The sequence below is a fragment of the Zootermopsis nevadensis genome, unplaced genomic scaffold (assembly GCF_977971745.1).
Source record: "Zootermopsis nevadensis isolate Lab colony 2312 unplaced genomic scaffold, Znev_1.0 Znev_ptg000010l, whole genome shotgun sequence".
Classification (NCBI taxonomy): Eukaryota; Metazoa; Arthropoda; class Insecta; order Blattodea; family Termopsidae; genus Zootermopsis; species Zootermopsis nevadensis.
This window is the reverse complement of record NW_028259142.1, coordinates 16,540,911-16,561,031: the sequence shown is the minus strand read 5'-3', so window position 1 is coordinate 16,561,031 and position 20,121 is coordinate 16,540,911. Positions and strand designations below refer to the sequence as shown.

General features: G+C 40.3%; 1 protein-coding gene across 1 annotated transcript in view; it reads right to left on the bottom strand.

Moving 5' to 3' along the window:
- LOC110830293 (uncharacterized) overlaps positions 1 to 19,104 on the bottom strand; it is a 40,277-nt gene extending 21,173 nt beyond the window's left edge. Inside the window, exon 1 of the mRNA XM_087346078.1 lies at positions 18,985 to 19,104. Within this exon, the coding sequence (XP_087202204.1) occupies positions 18,985 to 19,104 (120 nt within the window). The remainder of the gene's footprint in view (positions 1 to 18,984) is intronic.
- Between the last annotated feature and the right edge of the window lie 1,017 nt (positions 19,105 to 20,121).

Here is a 20,121-nt window from a genome sequence, read left to right as displayed (position 1 = left end):
TCGTTAATTACTTGTTATTATTATTTTTTTATTTGTAGTGTTCTGTCTGACGACAGGTCCATATGAACAGGATCCTTCCATCCTTTTCTCGGACTGGGACCTGTTCATATACGTTCTTGGCAGATGATCCAGAAGTGGTTTGCCATTGCCTTCTTCTGTGTGTGAATGGAGTAATTGTTGGGATGCCACGGAGGAAAACTCCGTGTTGCCTAGACCACGGCCTTGCCCAACACAAGTTATAAATTCGGGCACCGCCGGGAATTGAACCCGAGACCCCAGGATTACAAGGCCAGCCTTCTAACCGCTAGACCACCGTGGCACTGTTACTTATTATACAGTGCATTAAATTAAGTTCCAATCCTATTATGATAGTAAAAATGTGTCTGAAACAGAACTTGGATGGAAAACTTAGGTTCATCGTGACTCTTACGTAAAATTACATCTACTGAAATGAAACGGTTTATCACTGAAGAAAAGAAAATGTATACTTGAATGAAGATGGCTGTCTTCTGGGTTACAGTGCCGTGTAGTCTGGTAAAAGTTGAATTCATTACCAAATTAAATAAATTGTTTTTATTTAAAATACAGAGCGTATCTTCATTGTAAAATGATACTGTCATTAAGGAATTTGCGTGATCATATAACTACAATGCCATATTTTTCTAAAATAAATGCAGATATTCGTTAATACGTCTAAATATTACAATGCTTCTATGGATATTCTTTAACGTAAAGATGTAGTTTCACATAATGGGGGCAGAGATCACAATAATTAAATTTACAAGTGAAAAACATCCAGTCAGGAACTTAATTAGTTTTGGACACAAAGTTTTCGAGGAAAGGAACTACCGAGTAAATCGGGGTGCAATGTGTGTAACTGTGAAGAATTCGCCCAACATCAAAACAAACGGCACGGCGGGCCCTAGACAAAACGCACTCTTCCTTTACGGGTTTGTCACATCCCTGACAGTTGCAGCTAGGCTTACGAAGACTAAAATGTATATCCTGGAGACGCAAGGGATCCTGTGCGTGTTTCCTCCATCCATCATTAACAGGAACCATATTTTGGGTCCTAGTTCCTCTGCCTTGTTCCTAGACTCATTTATACAGCAAACTGCTTTAGTTCTGCGTAACAACAAATTGTACATCCACATGAGACAGACTACACGGTGATCTCTCAAACGCTTCGTGTTTAGGATTAACCAGCTGGATTCCTGCGAACTGTGGGTTATGTATTTATTTATTTAGTGTTCTGTCTGACGACAGGTCCATATGAACAGGATCCTTCCATCCTTTTCTCGGACTGGGACCTGTTCATATACGTTCTTGGCAGATGATCCAGAAGTGGTTTGCCATTGCCTTCTTCTGTGTGTGAATGGAGTAATTGTTGGGATGCCACGGAGAAACCGGGGAAGCCCCCGGAGGAAAACTCCGTGTTGCCTAGACCACGGCCTTGCCCAACACAAGTTATAAATTCGGGCACCGCCGGGAATCGAACCCGAGACCCCAGGATTACAAGGCCAGCGTTCTAACCGCTAGACCAGCGATAAAGCCGAGCAGAGATAAGAGGCTGGAAGAAGCTGTGGCGTTTACTTTTCTTCAAATCCTTCAACCTTTGTGGCAAAACCAAAAAGAACTATAGGCCTGCATGACTAAATACAAATTTTGCGATTAATCGTTTTTCTAAACCGATATACTTCAATCTACGATTCAAGCAAAATTGGGGTTATATTGCAGCAGATATTTCCGTCAACTTTTATTGAAGACGTCCAATACCAAATTCAATCGTAATCCGGTCAACTGTTGTCGACATGAACGACACGAATTCCGAATTACGCGTTCATTTCAATTACTTCGTGTAAATAACGCATAATAAACACGTCACTGTACGTCCTGGCTTCGCGTCCGGCTATTCAAAAAGAGTGACATTTCCGTCTCGTCTCCACGCTGTGGTGCCATGATCAAACAGTAACAAGACTCCCCTAATCAGTATCAAAAATCTGACAGTTGCCGCTGCACTTATTAACAGAAGCTTCCACCAAGCGTTAAAACAGGGGGAGGGGGGAAGAGGCAGGCTGTGCTTTTATTAAATAAACCTATCCACAATCTGACATAATAATAAAGTTCATACAAAGAGACTTCGTGTAGTTATCAGATTGCAAAGACAGCATAATGAGTTTGAATTGCAAACTCTGAACTACACGGCGTTACATCCCAGGGGACAGCCGTCTTAATTTAAAGTTTTATTTTGGATAAAGAAAGCAAAGTTCTCTACGCACTTGTGGATCCTATTTAAAGTAACGAATCTCCTAAAAGTAATTATCTTATTCTGACAATTATACCATAATAACATCTTTCTGTTTTATTCGTTAATTCCCTCCTCTGGTCTGGTTGCTTGGTGAATATAATGTTTTATATAAAGCAAACCCGAGTGGAACGTGTGTTAGCCCGGCTAACAGCGTCGAAGTATTTCATTCTATCATTTTTTGAAGCCGAGGCTTACAGGACACTAAATTCTTACGTTTATTTGGTTTGATAAATGTTCATTATTAGTGTCCATGCGTCCAAATGTAATTATCTGTAACTCTGAGTGGAACAGCGTGAGAATTACGACTTTCTGCCATAGCATGCATCCCACTGTTCCATGATGTTAGACCAAATACCTCCGATTATGCACGCATGCTTATACGCCCTTTTGCTACGATGCTCTCGAAATAATATTTAAATATTCAGTTGTTACCACAAATAAAACAACGAGGAAAACAATTTCTGTTTATTCTAAATATCACATAAAACCCATAAATAAAATTATTGACTGCTGAAGCAAGTGGTACATACAGTTACCACCGGGTTTTAAACGAGTAAGGTTTTCCGACCACAATTCTGTATGCAAATCTTATCTCCTACATGGGTAATACATGTCCCGATGTTTTACACAAGTTAATTCCCTTAAATGTTAACACGTCCTGTAACACCAAAGGGAATATGTCTCTGAGACAACGGAGCAAAACCTACATTCCCCGAATATGACACGGACGCAAGAAAACACTGACGACATTGAAGATAACACTGCAAGAACAACGCGCGGTGGTGACGGCTGTTACAACATGCGTGTCTGCTCCAAGGAAGAACACAATGTTTGTTAGCTCAACATAATATAATTAAAATGAATTACTACTCAGCAGTTTAGATGGATATGACATTGTTTTGTGTAGAACAAGGAGAGGTCCAAGGAAAAGATAACACGCAAACAACACAAACAAGTAAAAACACTAGGAGTGACTATTTAAACGACTCATTCTCATTCCACACAGACTATATTTGTGTTGAAACAAATGTATACTTGCAATTATGATCGTGTGTTAATTAGCAGTTCAGTAAAACGGAGATGGATCAAGATACGGGGATGTATATTTGTACGCCAGTAAGATGATTTATATACCGAGAACACACCAAGTCACATGTCACATTCCACATCATCGCAGGAGTTCAATATTCCAACATGAAGATTCAGGCAGAATTCACAAAACCTACCTTTACGAGGTGCGATCTGAAAGTTTCAAGACTGCGCGTATAAAAACCCGTACACTTATCTCAGGTATTAAATTCATCCATCACCCTCGAAGTAGTTCCCCTGGGAGTGAACACAACGATCCCAGCGCCGCTGCCAAGCCTGGAAGCATCCCTGGAAATCTTTCTTTGTCAGCCTGTCAAGCACCATCTGCGATTCTGCCTGAATCTCTTCTATCGTCTCAAATCTCCTTCCCTTTAGCTGAATTTTCATCTTTGGGAAGAGGAAGAAGTCACACGGAGCTTAGAAAGGAAGTTGGGGTCGGTTCTTGCAAGATCTTTCAGCTCCTGACAAACGAGAAGTCGATTCTGCTTCTGGTCCTCAGACAGGAGCCTTGGCACAAACGTGGCTGCGATGCGTCGCATGTGGAGTTCTTCCTTTAGAATCAGCTGACAGGTCCCATAGCCTATCCCAACAATGTCGCACAAGTCGTTGATGGTACGACGTCGATCTTCGTGAATGGCCTGCCGAATCTTCGTAACATTTTCGGGCGTTGTGCTCGAAGATGGTCTTCCAGAACGCTCGTCATCATCGACAGAGGTTCGGCCATTTTTAAAACGTGAATGCCACACAAAAGTTTGTGCACGACCCATTGCGGACTCCCCAAATACTTGCTTTAGCATTTCATAGGTTTCCGTAGCCGTTTTGGCGAGTCTTTGGCAAAATTTGATGCACACGCCATTCCGAAATCGCAGGAGGGTCGGTGTAATGCACTACCAAAACGCCCGTAACTAAGAAACAAATGCTAATTCGATGATGCCGGCTGGCACACTGATTCACTATAAATGTAGGCCGCACCCCCTAGCGGCAGAAGCTCGTACTACATCCGGTTCGCCCTCTATTGACACAGTCTTGAAACTTTCCGATCGCACCTCGTATATTGCACACAATTCTAACCATACAAATCTAGGACTGTTAATATTATATTTAGGTAAAACAAGTTTAAGATTCTGCATGGTCATCTCATAAGCATGTTATTTTCACTAACAAAGTAAACTAGAAAGAAAAGGCGATGCAGCTGGAGAAATCACCTCCGCTGTCAGCCACAAGCGAATTCATCGCGTCTTTATCGTGGTTGCCATGCCATCCTAGAAGAAAAGGACTTCTCGTTCTCAAGGCCTAGTCGTGTTGGGCCCGTGCTCTGTTCATGTCTGAACTATAGTGTGCAGAAACAGTCTTCATGGTCATAAAACGATAGATTGTGATCTTCTGGGTTACGACATTGTGTCGTTTTGAAGTGATTACCAAGATTACAGAGGAACACATATCATTTTCATCTTTACGCTACCAAGGAAATGGAACCCATAAGTGTCTCCGAAACGTTTGGTAACTACCTAAAAAACTACACGGTGTCATAACCCGGAAGATCACAATCCACAATACAGCCAAAGGTTTCCTTAACAAAACTGTCAACTATTCAACAAATTAATTTCATGTCGCAGGGGTTTCTTTAAACACTGATACTTACTCAGCTCGTCAAATGGTCTCGCGTTTATTACATTTTAAGGCTCAATGCCAAGTTCATAAAAGGCCACACTTTGCCTCTATCAATGACACTGTTGCATATATAGCGTCGGACGGTAACGAAGTAAATCAGAATATTAGCCCATTCATAAATGGCGAGTAGGTAAGTATTTAAAAAGACGCGATCATTAACTATTTCATGGTATATTCTGAGAATTTAAGTGGACAGAGGAACACCACAGTCGACATGGAAGGCAGACTGCCCAGGATTCGATCGGGTACCTCCTAAATATAAGTCGAGAACATTATCGTTATACCAGCTTGCTTCAGAAAGATCCCACTGAGGAGACCCCCACCCCCCTTTCTGAGGATGGACGACAACCGATTCATATAACTATTGTAATTCAACTTAGCTCCCGACGTTAGTCAGCGTACATAACATCGACCTGAAGTTGCAAATCTCTGTTTTTACTTTAACTAAGTCTTGTCTCGCCCTAGGGAAACTTGCCGCATACATTACAAACAGGTTTGTCAAATTTACGTAATTATAGTGGTTAAGCTTGTGATGAATACGAAACAAGAAACATTATCGTCTAATAATGAGTATTGCCGTCATATCGCGCTGTACTTACTGTAGGCTACTAGCAATTCTTATGCCATGACGGTAGAGACAATTTCTCTTCGTCTTTCGTCACCACAAAATGTGGTCAGAATGGAAACTCCTGGAAAGGTTCGCAAACGCCAGAAATAAAGATCGGGGTACCAAAACTACGTGGTAAAACAAGGCGTCCCACTTAACACGGAACCTGCCAACACAGAAGGGAGCAAATTGCCGGGAAATGAGTTAGTCACAACGCACAATACAGCCGTCGCATAAGTTCCGAGTTACGTGGGACACGCATCTACAACCAAAATCCGCCAAATAAACACGATCCTCGGCCAGATCCTTCTACCTATCACCCCCCTGGTATCCATTTTAATCTAAAAGCTGAAACATCTCTCAGAATCAACAGCTTATACCAGCAGTACCTGCCCTGAACTGATACGTATAAGAAGATAGTACACTTTAACTCGATACAGCAATTTTATCTGCTCCTAACAAGGAGGAAGCAGGTGACTGAGTTAGTTCCCCCGTGCGAGCATGTGTCATATAACATCACTCACATCTGCTATGATCACTTCTAATACAATGAACACAAATTTAGTTTGATATATAGATTCATCTTGGTTCATCGGCCAACACTTATGACACTATCGCCTTCATAATCTATTACTTCCCCTCGACTAGCAAATTTAGAGAGAGATATAAGATACGCATTCCCTCTAATGGAGTAGCAAGGAAATCTACTAGAGTATCGCAGTGTCCAATCAGGTAAAGAAGGGGTATTTTCAATTGGATAAATAAGGGTTATAATAAGTTGGTAATGATAACTGTGAAGATGCTCTTTAACAAGGGGGAGGGGGGAACTGACTAACCTTAAAAAGACAGGCATTTAACTCTTTGAAGGACAGTGGTAACGTAATGTACCACCTATCTCAACATTCACTAACCTTACATTTTGAAAGTGGATGTCTTTTGGGATACTGCGCCGTTAGTTTGGAAGAAGATCACCGACGTTTCAGAGGTTCCTCTGCCTCCATCAACTCATCGTGCATATGACAGAGGCAGTAAGCACCTCGGTTCGTATTCGCCGCCATGAGAACCTCAAATCTCAACCTTGGAATTTATGTGTTGCGTATGAGTCTCGGAATAAACATGGCCACTTTTGTAAACAATATTAACCAACTGATCTATGTAATGGAAACGCGTTGTGTTTCGGACTAAATTTGCAAATATTTGGATGAACCCAACCTAATGAAGTGATAACACAGAGCGACGAGTCAGAGCACAATTTCTCTCGTACGTCACATTTAGACGAGTCTGAGGAAAAAACACACGTAAGGTAAATACGAATTAAAAGAATCTAAATAGCAGACTCAGAAGACGAACTGACATGAACCCTACCGGCACTCAAGCAATACACTGCCTTAAAAACTAACTCCGTTAAGCAGAGACGTGCTTGACAAGCTGATAGTCGCTCAACTGGTCAAGAAATTTTCATTATTTTGTCCCTACGATCCATTATTATAATCACAACATCCCGCCACTGGACCCTTCCTTCAGTCACTATAATTCAGTCCACATTCTCAAATTCTATTTACGTCAAATTTTAATATTAACCAGTTACCCTTACATCTAACATGTGGTCTCTTCTATTGAGGCTTTCTCAGTAAAATATTGCATGAATTTGTCATATACCCTATTCCAATAGCATTAAAAGGGTTAGTATAAACCAATATGTAATCCTGTTGCCCTATCTTGATTTCTGGTGACGATTTGATTACAATGTATAGACTTACATGTACAGAACTATCACATTTGTTACAGACCAATACAAGGAACAAAACAGATATGATAATTTGTAGAATGGCGTACAGAGAAACAAAGGAATTGTGCGTGGCCGGTGTATACGATAGCAGGAGACGCAGACGAAATATCCCTTGCACTTGCTACACCAATATTCCTGCCGTCTGCAGAACACTTTCCCCTTTCTTTCGTTCTAGTCGCACCCTCCTTTAAAATCTCATTTTATATTTTCAATATAAAGAGAACGAGGCATAACTCAACCGGCCTCCATGCTCTATACACACCACATATTATAAAATTAAAGTAGTATTGAATATGGTGCTCTGGCGACATCTGCCGACATAAAAAGAACAGCGCGTTTTAAAGTCAGAATCATTGCTAGAATGAACCAAAGGACAAATAGTCGAAATTTAAGATAGTCTGAGTTATGGAAGAATAGCGGTCTTCATTATCACCAAACTGCGAACCACAGGACATTATTACGCGCCTGCTTCATCCATTTGATATCTATTTTTTATTTTATTTAACAATAAATTTTGATATTCTTCTCTCCCACACACGTCGTCTCCCAGAATACAACTTTTCATTAAATGTTACAACAACAACAGGGCAGCAACAAGTATGTGCTTTGTACCACTTCTGCAAAACACGGAACAGAATAGGGCGAAGTTTAATAAATGCAATGGCAATTGCAAGACATTGCCAACTGCTGACAGGCTGCGAAGTTTACATGTGTCCGGGCCGGGAAGAGACGTTCCCTGCGTTAAACTAACTTGGAACGTAAAATACAAGTGTTATAGGAAGACATCACCTTACTTTCATTTCTGATTAAGACCTAATACTTCGCTAATATAAAGTCCACTTTCTGAAATATTCATTGATTCCAGTCAAATAAAGTATCCGTAAGTAACTGCATGGATAGCTAGGTAGTCTTTTGTGGAATCCAGCTATACGTGACAGGAATCACAAGAGCTTGCCACGGGTTTCTATCCTGAGCCAGACAAATCCAACCCTCTTCTCACCTTACATCAGATCAATATTAATATATCGTCCTCCCATCAATAAATACTAATCGAAACAGAGTACAATTACAGGGTTATTCACTAACGTTGTGGATATTCATCTCAGATCCGAACAGTATAATCCTCACTGTTGTCAAACACCCTCGATCTGTCTTTTACTTGTTTTCTCTTGAACGTCGCCCTGTGCGTTTATAATCTCTCTCATTATATTTTTTTATTCCTTCCTACTCATCCTTCCACTTTCTCGTTTTTATTCCTTATAGATTTTCGTTCTCCGCCAAACCATTCACCACTTCCTTTTCTACCTTTCCCCTTACTTTTCCTCTTTTCTCTCTTTCACTTCCCGGTTTCTTCTCTTTCTCGCTCTTTTGTTTCATTTCCACAAGTCTCACCCAAATTGAAACTCGTTATTTTAACCTCTTCCACGATACGAACCAGATACATCGTTCAGGTGCAGGTGTACAGACCACAGCACCTCGGAAATGAAACTTCTCGACACCACAGATTACTTGCAGATTTTGATAAATGCAAAATACCAACTACCATGGAAATCAACAAACAGGAGGAGCTAATATACCAGACACATTCTAATGAAGACCTGCCGGGTAATCATGTGCGAGTCTGCAGCTTTTACGGTAAAGCACGGTCCAGACGGCATGATTCCCAGAACTCGCGCTTCCTTGCAAGAAACCTTTGATTAAATTTCCCTGCTATCTTCTCAAATTCAACAGTCTGACAGCAAGGGTGGGCAAAGACGCGCAAGAGTGGCTCAACCTCGAGTGGAAATATCTCATACTTCATAACAGATTAATTCCCCGCGATGAATTCAATTTTCTCGAAACGGGGCTTGCGAACGAGTTAAGGCGACAGTCATTCCAATTACCAGAGTAACATAAATATAATTACTACTCTACCTGAAACTAATACAATTCTATTATGACTAGATTCAGTAAAATTTAAAATATTAATATGCTGGTAGTTCTTTGGAGTTTGTTATAGGGAATACTGAAGCCTTTTCGGCATTATTCTTAGCCAGCTACTTCCATTTCAAAATATCACAACGTCCGTCCCTAAGATACGTGTTAAAGTTATCCCACAATTTATTTTGGTTTCTCAAGATACCACTTACAAAGAAATTTCCACATCAAGATTTTATACGCATTCGTTGTCCCGCATCCTAGCCACACGCTCAGTCCACTGCACCCTACTAAATTCCACTAACCAGACACCTTAGGCGACCTGCACAAATCCTGACGTGCCTCCCATAAATCCTTCTTGACTTCAAAGATGTGGATATCAAACACAAGAAGCACGGAGAAGGTGAACGAGAAAGGGAACAAGATTGAATGAAAAATAGTAAAAAGAGGAAAGCAATATCACACCTCCTGTAACAGCATCTAACAGGTTGAGATTATGAAATTTTGATGACAAATTTTCAAATTAAACTGTGTTGACATCTGCATAGAACATGTGCAGGCGGTGTGAGCACCTGTTCCCACTATTAACCCTTCTGACGCCGAGAAAAGGGGGTGCCCCGGCCCCGATACGAGGGGAAGAATCAGAACCTGTCCGCTTTGAAATACTAGAAGAAGGCTTGCGCTGCACGGTCTGTGACGACAGACAACAAGAAACTCTGAACGGACCCAATATTAGTTGCTACGCACAAAAGCAGCATCCATTATTATTTCCCTTCTGTCATTTGTGCTTTTCAAGACGCCATTTTCCAAGAGTATTTTCCAACTGTGAAAGAGTGTACGCTGTGCTTAAGTGAGATTTCAGGTCCTCACGGCTGTCTTCTGGGTTGTTGCGCCGTGTAATCTGGTACACGTTTCAGAGTTCTTCAAAATCCTTTGGGATTCCGTTAGAAACAAATTTTACTGCTGTTATTAAACAACAAAGATTTCCATATCAAATGCAGTTTGTCTTTATGAACCACAAATATCACTGAGAGCATAGTAAGGGTTAGAGGGCAGCAAATGTTGAGAATTCGTCTCATTTATTCTTCAGAATTCCCTGAATTCTCATGGAGAGACTAAAATGAATAAAGAAAGGCACTCAGGGCACGACAAGGTGATTATACATCAATACGTAAAGATGTCAAGGCTATGTACTGAGATTTAAATTGTCAATGAGAGGAAGTCTCTTCTCAGAGGCCAGATGTTTGTCGCCGTACTCTGACTGATGGGCGGGAGACACTGAGTCCGCAGGAGACTTGCTCAATCATCGTTATCTCCATCTCTCGCTCTATACTGACCTCTGTCTGTGCCTCAAAATCTACGCCAGTTCGACAATCCAGTTTTCGAAAGGCACATACAAACAAAACTTCAGTACACGAATGACACATCACACTGCGTACAAACCTTCCTTGGAAATGCTTCATTTTACTCTTCAGAGCCCACTGTCAAGTCAATGCATAAACTGCATTTAGGCTTTCTACGTCTACCATCCTATGTAGGATAGTCAGCCTATTATTCTCCTAGATTTGACTACATAACCTCTACCAGCCATGAGGTTCCTCAATATGAAAGTTCATATCCTAAACTGTTCACTTAATTCATCCCTAGGTCCAAATATTTCCCCGATAACTTTATTTCCAGATACTTGTAACGTAAGCTGTTTCTTCAAAGTTACGGATCACAGTATAAAGAATATAAGATAAAACTGGTTAAGTGATTCTTTTACCTTAATATTTGGCGATTCTGCAGCTCCCCTCTGCCTGTCATCGCACCAAAGAGAAAACCCCGCCTTAATGATTATACGTTCAAAATGTGAATTCCTAATTTCACTCCCTCCAGGCGAGAACAAAAACTGTTCAATCAGACGAAAATTTGCTTGCCTTTCAAGAAACCGTATATTCCATTGCCACCGTACCCTTTTGTAAGCTAGCTGAATCCACTCCACACCCTAACATTTCTCTAAGACATGGGTTCTCACCCTTTTCCGCTGGAGTACTACTAACTCTAATGTAACACATTAAATTTACCACTAACCAAATTCGTTCAGGGAAAAATTATTTATGTTAATATTATATTTTGATTTTCTTACTTAGTTCGCGTACCACTCAACACTAGCTCGCGTACCATAGGTTGATAAACGCTGCTCTAAGATATACCAGTATTTTAATATTATATTCCCATCTATGTCTAGCTTTTCACAATGGAGTCTTCTCTTCATTATTTCAGACAAACATGTTTAAACACATTTCTCATTTCCCCTATAAACCTCCGTGCTATATGTCCCACCCATCTCATAATTCTTGACTTGTCCACCCGCCCAATGAAGATCACAGTTACAATAAGTTGTAAAAACAGTACGAATCTTAGAAGTCGGGTCTCTTGTGTCACTTATCCACGGAGATCTCAGATGAATAAATCTGTACTGGTTCGTGCCACTGATAGATACTTGCTGAATCACCATCACTGAGATAAGCACAAATTGTTTTCTTTTGTCTGTTGAAATGAGAAGTGTCAAGAACAAATAACAGTACAATCGTTGTGACAACACGAGGTACAGTCAGGCACTGGATGTTTCCGAAAAAAATACGCAATGAGGAGCTTCATAAATTCCCACAACATCAATGCCATTCTTCAACTACACAATACTCTATCATGATTTATACTCATTAATTCATTTGTTGAGCTGAGTTACATGTTTCGACACACGTGTCATCTACTACTATCAATACAGACCAAACAATCAGTTACTTAGGTCAATCACCTGTTTGTAGTTACGGGATGTTTACATTATTTTTAAACAGTCTGTGGTTCTGTGTTCGTGATGACCAGCAGGTGAACGCACCTTGGGGCCACGTCACCGATTGTTCGCTGTTCCCAGAAGAGTATCCGTTTCTACGTCATTTCTACACCCTGACTATGTGACACAAATCGTCAATGCCCTTCACAGTGTAACGGAATTTCCTTTGCAGTTTTTGCGTAGAAATTCTCTTCCTTCGAAGACTATTACGAATCCTATGGCTGTATTCCGACACGTTCCCACTTGAAACAAATGAACCAAGTTGGGAAACCAATTAACATGACGGCTTACGCAGTTGGAGATGAAAAAATGTCATTAAAATTTTTCATACTGGTTTCAATAATAAACGTTCTCAAGCTAGTAAATTTCCATCAGATTCTGGATGTTTACTATTGCCATTACTTAATTTCTGAAGCCTCGGCTAATATAAAAGCACGGCTTTTTATACGGTCCTGAGCCAGTTCTATCTCCCATCCTCCACAACTCAACGGCATTTTCCAAGGATCCATCTCCATGTCAAATCTCTCACCTCAGCAATCTTACAAAATTCTGCATGCATTCCTTGCCTCCCCATCCTAGCTACATACGCAGCCAATCATAACGTCTTGGTTCCACTATCCTAATACCAAATGACCTGCACAATAATATGAATAATAACAATGTTGGCTGCCATACTGGAATGCCTCAAACACCGGCAAATACAAACATGACTTGAGAAATTATGAACTCTGTGTCTCGTAAGAACGCGGGCAGCTATGTGGGGGGTCCGTGCGCAGGAGGAATACGGTCTGCCAGACAAATGGAACAAGAGCGGGGGAGGGGAGGAGGGGTGGGGTGGAGGCAGAAACCCGCTGTCCCATTCCTGTCACCCCTGAAGACGAATTGCCCTTTGAAACAATGGACTTTCATTCCATTCGACATTGAGAGATACACCACACAAACACTAACCTTCAATGCGCTGCAGAACTTATGTGTGCTCAGCCTGTAGAATTAACAACGAGAAAACGTGAGAGTTATCTTGGATAGACGGAAAAGTATCTAAGAATCAAGTAGAGATTCACGCTCCGGCCCTCACCCTTGTGTAATCGTTGGACAGAAGCCTTTCGGGCCCCAGAAATGGTCGGAATTCGAATACCGACCATCCAGGCTTTTTTTCACGGCGCAAAGTCCCAGATGACAGTTGTCCTCTTGTCTCCCGAACCTCGTTGAATGAATAACCGCAAATCTACTCAAGCAGTAAAGAATAAGCACTGCCTTAAAGGAAACAAAATATTCATCACAGTGTTCACTAAAGCTCGCCATTGCAATGGATCCTAGGCCAGTTCAATTAAATTCACACATTCATCCCCAATCTCGCAAATATCCATCTTAATATTATCATTCCATTTACAAGTAGGCCTTCAACGTGGCCTCTTCATTTGCGGGTTCCGACCAAATTTCTGTAATCTCATTTCTCCCAAAAGTATTTTATGTCGATTTCACATTATCAATGCTGTAGATAAAACGTAATGTGAAATTACAGGGGGTGCATTCGCGTGAATGAGTCACAAGCAAACTCGGGTAAAAATACGGTAATTAATTTTTCAAATCACAACGTGCGAATTTAATTTTCTGTTACTTTTTAAACTTTCCTAAATGTAGAAAAATTACGGACAGAAACTGTCACTAGATGTGAACATCACGTCCCTCGAAATAATAAAAATAAAAATAATAATGCGTCACTTACCCCATTCTGCAAGCAGCGCCAGCGAAACCGAAAAAGACACAAAAACACATTAGAAAAAAAAGAAATTGTTCACTGTCAGTTTCAAAAACCAGAGAAAACAAGAATAGGAATTACTTTTGCCAACTAAATAACTCTATGGACTACAGTCCTTCTGGAAGCTTGAAAACTGCTCAGATGGTTAAGAAATTTCCAGCCTTTTACGGAACACGAAGACTCATTATCACATTTTACATTTTATATTTTATATTTTACTAGACGATGGATAATATCCAAGGAAATTTTTATTCAAATGACTCATTATCACAATCACAAAAGCCCGACACTGGACAATATACTAAGCGAAACTAATGCAGCCCTCACACCATATTTCCTTAAGAACTACTTTAATATTATCCTCCCATTAAAGCCACCGCCCTGATGATAGAGACTGTAAGCACTTCTGAAACGTCGGTCAATTTTTACCATACTACGTGGCGGAACAACTCAGAGGACTGTCATCTTATACACGACGCCATGAGAAATCGAAATCTCACCATAAGAAATAATGCCTCCCTTTCCTAAAACTTTGGAAACAATTATTCAGTGTAATGGAAGAAGAGGATACTTCTCACTAGCAAGTTGGGCTTGGAGATGAAGAAGAAACTAGTGAAGTGTTACGTATGGAGCAGAGACTTGGACACTCAGGAAGAAGGAACAGAAATACCTGGAGAGTTTCGAAATGTGGTGTTGGAGAAGAATAGAGAAGATCAGGTGGACGGATCGAGTGACCAACGAAGAAGTATTGAGGAGAGTCGACGAGCAAAGAAGCATTCTGCAGGAAAGCTAACTGGCTGGGACATATTATGAGAAGGAATGGGTTAATGAGTGATATCACCGAAGGCCAGGTTGAAGGAAAGAGAGGACTAGGAAGAAGATTGATACAGCTAACCGACGACCTTAAACAAGGAAAGAAGATGACGTTCCAGGAATTAAAGCGAGAAACCGAGAATAGGGACAACTGGAGAGCTCTTTTTGGGCAGAGCAATGGACCTGTCGTAAGACAGAACACTTAATAAATAAATAATGGAATTTGCTAGATACTCGTAGATAGTGCTACTAGGGTCTACATACCTTGCTACCTTCTAATTTTCTCTTATGAATAATATATATATATATATATATATATATATATATATAGCGCAAACTTCTGAGCTGGATGATATGACTGTTCATTTATATTGACTGCTAGTCTGACCACACAGATTAATGATCAGAGAAAGCAATCTCACAAATTCTTCCCAGAACTTCTTGTAGGCCTGATAAAATTGAATTTTGTTTAAACTGGTGAAAGTGTGTACAAGGAGACAGACGCACAGAGGTCTCCACTGTACATTGTGTTTTATTTTCCAAGTACGCCTTGTGCCATACCTTGCATCTTAAGTTTAAATCACAGTGATGTATGAAAATGGCATTGAACGCAGAATCAATATGTTAAATTAATATCAGAACATGCCGGCCATGATAAATAAGCTGGATTAATCTTTTGATACCATTTGAAAGTCTGGATACAAGTGCCAGCTGTCGGAATACATTCACTCTTAATTCCAGAGCGGTTTCACCACCAAAGCCGGGTTTTCCCGTTCAGACAGAAGACCCAATCCGATAAAAACACAAAAACGCACTCTCTAACTGTTGTATGGGTTTCAGACACCTCGCGCGTGTTAGCAGAGTCAAACAAGGATACGAGATTGTGGGATGATTCTACGTGTAGTGTTAACACTAAAGATTAGTTTCTATAAAGGAGTCAGTACGTGTTTGTACATAAACAGCAAAAACGACTGTATATGACAATCAAAAAGGGGTAGTATGTAAAGAAAGGTACAAATTATGTGTGTGTATATATATACTCAAACCTGTCTAAAATGAAAGATGGAATCAAAAGGAAACTTTTGTATAGAAAAGAAAAATGGCTATGTTCCGGGAAACCTAAATAAAAACTGTTTAGTGGTGAAAAGTAGTGGCAAAGCTTTCTCCGGTGTGTAGGATTTGAGGTTTTCGCGGCGGCGAGTATGAAGATGGCTGTCTTCCGGGTCGTTGCGCCCTGATGATGGAAGCAGCAAGGAAGGACGTCTTAAACGTCGGTAAACTTCAACCAGACTACACGGCGCAACAACCCAGAAGACAGAAATCTTCCTGTGCTTTACTAAACAATACGCCATGCAGACGTTATGTGGGAGTGGAGGTATTGCTCCACGTATTCTTATCCTCGAACGACAAGTTGTCTGCTTAAATACATTGTTTGCTATGAATATATTTATGTTTTGCATTACGCTGCGCGTAATTTATCGGAAATTAAACATTCCTGTAACAGGTAGGAATGAATTAATATACACTAAGAGTGAGCAAACTAGCCCATATAAAAATTAAGTTAGTTGGCGACATTGTTCGGATATTCTAATAACACGGCCTGTTATTAATTTACATCTCCTCGTACATAGAAAAACGGACAGGCTTGTAATGTAGAAATAACAAATTAATTTGTTTACGGAAATGTCTGGTTAATTCACTGTTCCTCATGGCAATACTGCATACAGACCTACTGAATCCTCTGAGGCAGATAAGGCTTCATACGTTTTTCTGGTTAACATCATGTTTGGTGTCGTCCGAGGATATTACAGGCCTATAGTCTGTTTAGGACTAAGTCGTGCTTCTTAAACATTCATTTCCTCTTTACACTGCAGTGTGTTTCGTCCGTCAAAAGCGACCAGACGTTTATATCTGATGAGGCTTGAAACGAGCAGATGGCCCTCCGGACAGACTGTTCGGGACCGGTCCAATCACCTGATAACAAATACAGTTCTCCCTCAAACGAAACGACTATTTACACTTGTTCTCCACACTCACACATTCTCTGTTTATATGTCGACACTTTATCAACTGCGTATGTTAACACAGAGTCGAATGGGAACATGATTGCCAATGCTAAATTGTAAAGAATCGTGAGAATAGATCCTGGATAATTTCCTTGAGGGGCTGAGGAAAACTGCAAGGGATCTCAATGAAGATAGGACTGCATTCCGACCGTGAATCGATCCCGAAACTTCCTGAATACGAAGCCGGAGTGATGATCTCTACATCGCGACGGTTTTCTTAAGAGTAAACATACATAACTTTAAAGATGACTGTCTTCTGGGATGTTTCGCCATGTACTGTTGTTAAAATTTAGCAGCGTTTCGGTGCTTACTGACTCCCCCGTCATGAATATTATCCCATGAGGCCAAATCCCTTAACAGCAGTACCATCGCAACAGTTATAGTAATAAATCCCTTGAGTCACAACATCCCTGAACATCTTTACCAAGGCAAAGTTATAACACCACATACAGTTCAAATGGTGATCTTAAAAGAATGATCACCATCCCGCCAATAGTTGTCTGTTATACAGATTATGGCATTACATTAATCATTCAAGACAGAATTATCTATATTAAATATAAAAAAACAAAGTACTGCAGCCTATTTATAATCAAACGCGTTGCAGATCGTAACACTGACTGGGATTCTAACGAGGTGCCCCACGGAACTATAAAAAAATTACAGCTTCTGTTTGTACTCCGACAATTTTTATCTATAAAGTGAACTGGGTTTTTAAACACCGGGTCGAATTAGATGCCGATCCTTGTCACTGCATATGAGAAACTAGGTAATGAAAACAGGGGACCAGACAGTAAGTACAGACATGCTAGAAAAACGGACTAACACTAAGTAATATTTAAATATCCATTATAATAAAAATTTAAATTTAACGCTTATAATATTTTTATGATGTGTGAACAAACACAAAAAGACATTTCCCTGTCGCGTCGTTAAGTTTTTGCTGTCTTTTTGAGACCCGTCATTGTTTGATGGTTATGAAACAGGCACTGTACAGTGTCGGGGGGAGCCCGGAGGTGCGGGGGAGGGGGGGGTGCTGCTCTGATGCACGCAAGCTGTTGCCTGCAAGGGCTTTGAGTTATAAACGTGAAAATAAGAGAGTAGCTGGACGTACTTTATAATCCGATGATAAATCATCAGTAAATACTGACGGGATGGCGAGAGAGAGAGAGAGGAACCCCCCCCAATCCAAATAGCTAGTTCACAAAGTACACCATACCACTTTTAAAACAGAAGGTGTTTTTCGGAAAGAAATTACGACACATTACCTTATTACCCAAATTCTGCAAACTTTTAATTGAGATATTCCTTCAATACAAATTAAGAAGGTTGGAGTAAACATGGTTTTGTGTGTTCTTAAAAGTTTCGCACATGGTACCTAATTGTTCATTTATTGTCGATGTGTCGTAAAGTAAGTTACTTTTCTTGTGGACCCAGAAATTTTAAAGAAGAGCACAGGGAGGTGTTTCAAACTATAATACCTCTGAGCATGGACTTATCTATGGAATTTACTGACCTTCAAACACAGAAGCCAATTGTAAAAGCGCACAAAAACACCAAATAAACAGACCTATTGTACATCGCAGTTCTTCCAGTAGAACTAAAAAGTCCGCAATGCAACACCGTAACCCTAGTCACTTCGACTCAACTCCTAGTATACATCTTATACCCCGAATGTGTATTTTAAACAATCTTCACTTCCACTCAGTCTTCCAGAAGCAGGCATTTTCGAAGAGACTATTCACGTCCACCTAGTCCTGATTTATGTAATACGTGGACCTCTGTTCCTAAGTCCTCCATACGTCTTATAGCTTACTAATAGTTCCGTATATCGACAATTTATGGGTTTATCTTTTACGAGTTTAGGTACGAAAACGTTTGTCTTCTAGAATGTTTCGCCGTGTAGTCTGGTATAAACTGGCCGACGTTTTATAGGTATTTACTGATCATCATCGCCCTCATGGTGGAGACAAACACCACTGAAACGTCGGTCAATATCTGCCTGAAATGTCGCAAAGAGTTTACGTACATTTTCGTTCGGGGAGTAACAAAGGAACAGAAGAGATGTCAGACGGAATATCTTCAGAACGGCTGATTCAAGAGAATTAAATGTATTCCTGCTCACTCACCGATCTGGCGTTGATTTCTGCGTTGTAAGTCCCGGCTATCAGCTTCACAACATCGGCGTTCCCGTGCTTAGCCGCCCAGTGCAGCGCGGTCTGTGGAGCAAACGGAACACACACTTTCATGTCTTTAAACGTAGTGAGGAACCACCGATCCAATTAAATAAAGCATTCAACTGAGTAAGTTTTCAGGCTCGCACGGTGACGAGTATGAAGATGGCTGTCATGCGGGATGTTGCCTTGCAGTGTAGTAGACATCGATCAGCACTTCAAAGGAGCTTATTGCCTCCATCTTCAGGGCGATGAGTTAAATCTGAAGCGTTAATCTATATCTACCAGACTACACGGCGCAATGTCCCGGATGACAGCCATCTTCAAGCACTGAAATTATTAATTGTACACTTTCCGACGAAGACATTGCATCATGAAATTAGCCAAATAAGTTACTTAGTTGCGTTCACTATCATAAGTGTTTATTTAGTTCACCGCATGCAAAAATAGTCCAAAAACTGCAGCATTTAACCTACATAAAGAACGTTTTTGATGTACATGTCAAAGCTACAAATTTATTTTATGGCTGTACCTTTGATGATATAACAACAACAGGCCCAATGAATAAAAAGAAAGAAAGGAAAAGAACGAAAAAGATAAGTACAAATAAAATAAATAAATAAAGTATGAGAAAGAACATCGAAACAAGAGATAAACGAGTTAATGGAAGGTTAAAGTAAAATTGTGAGATTACATTATTGTTATTATTATTATTATTATCATTATTAGCTGCTGTCAAACACATCAACAAATAAACTGATCTATATTTCTGTTGTTAACAACCCGTCATATTTTCTTCATAATTACTCTGCAGCATTCGAACAAGAAGTCAGGGTTTAAATGCAACTCTTTGCTAAGTGCCTTCAATATGTGGTACTTAACAGAGAAGACAAACTTCAAAATCAAAAGTTCAAAGTGCAACGTCCTTAAATTTGTGTATTTGTTGTTTCATTTAAGGACGCTTTTCCGAGCTATAAGGATATATATTAGGAATGCTAAACACTACACAAAGAAGTTCGATGTAAAGTGGTTGGGTCAAACATTTTTCACTGTAGATTTGTACCTATAAAGAGGCAGAGTCATGGAATACTT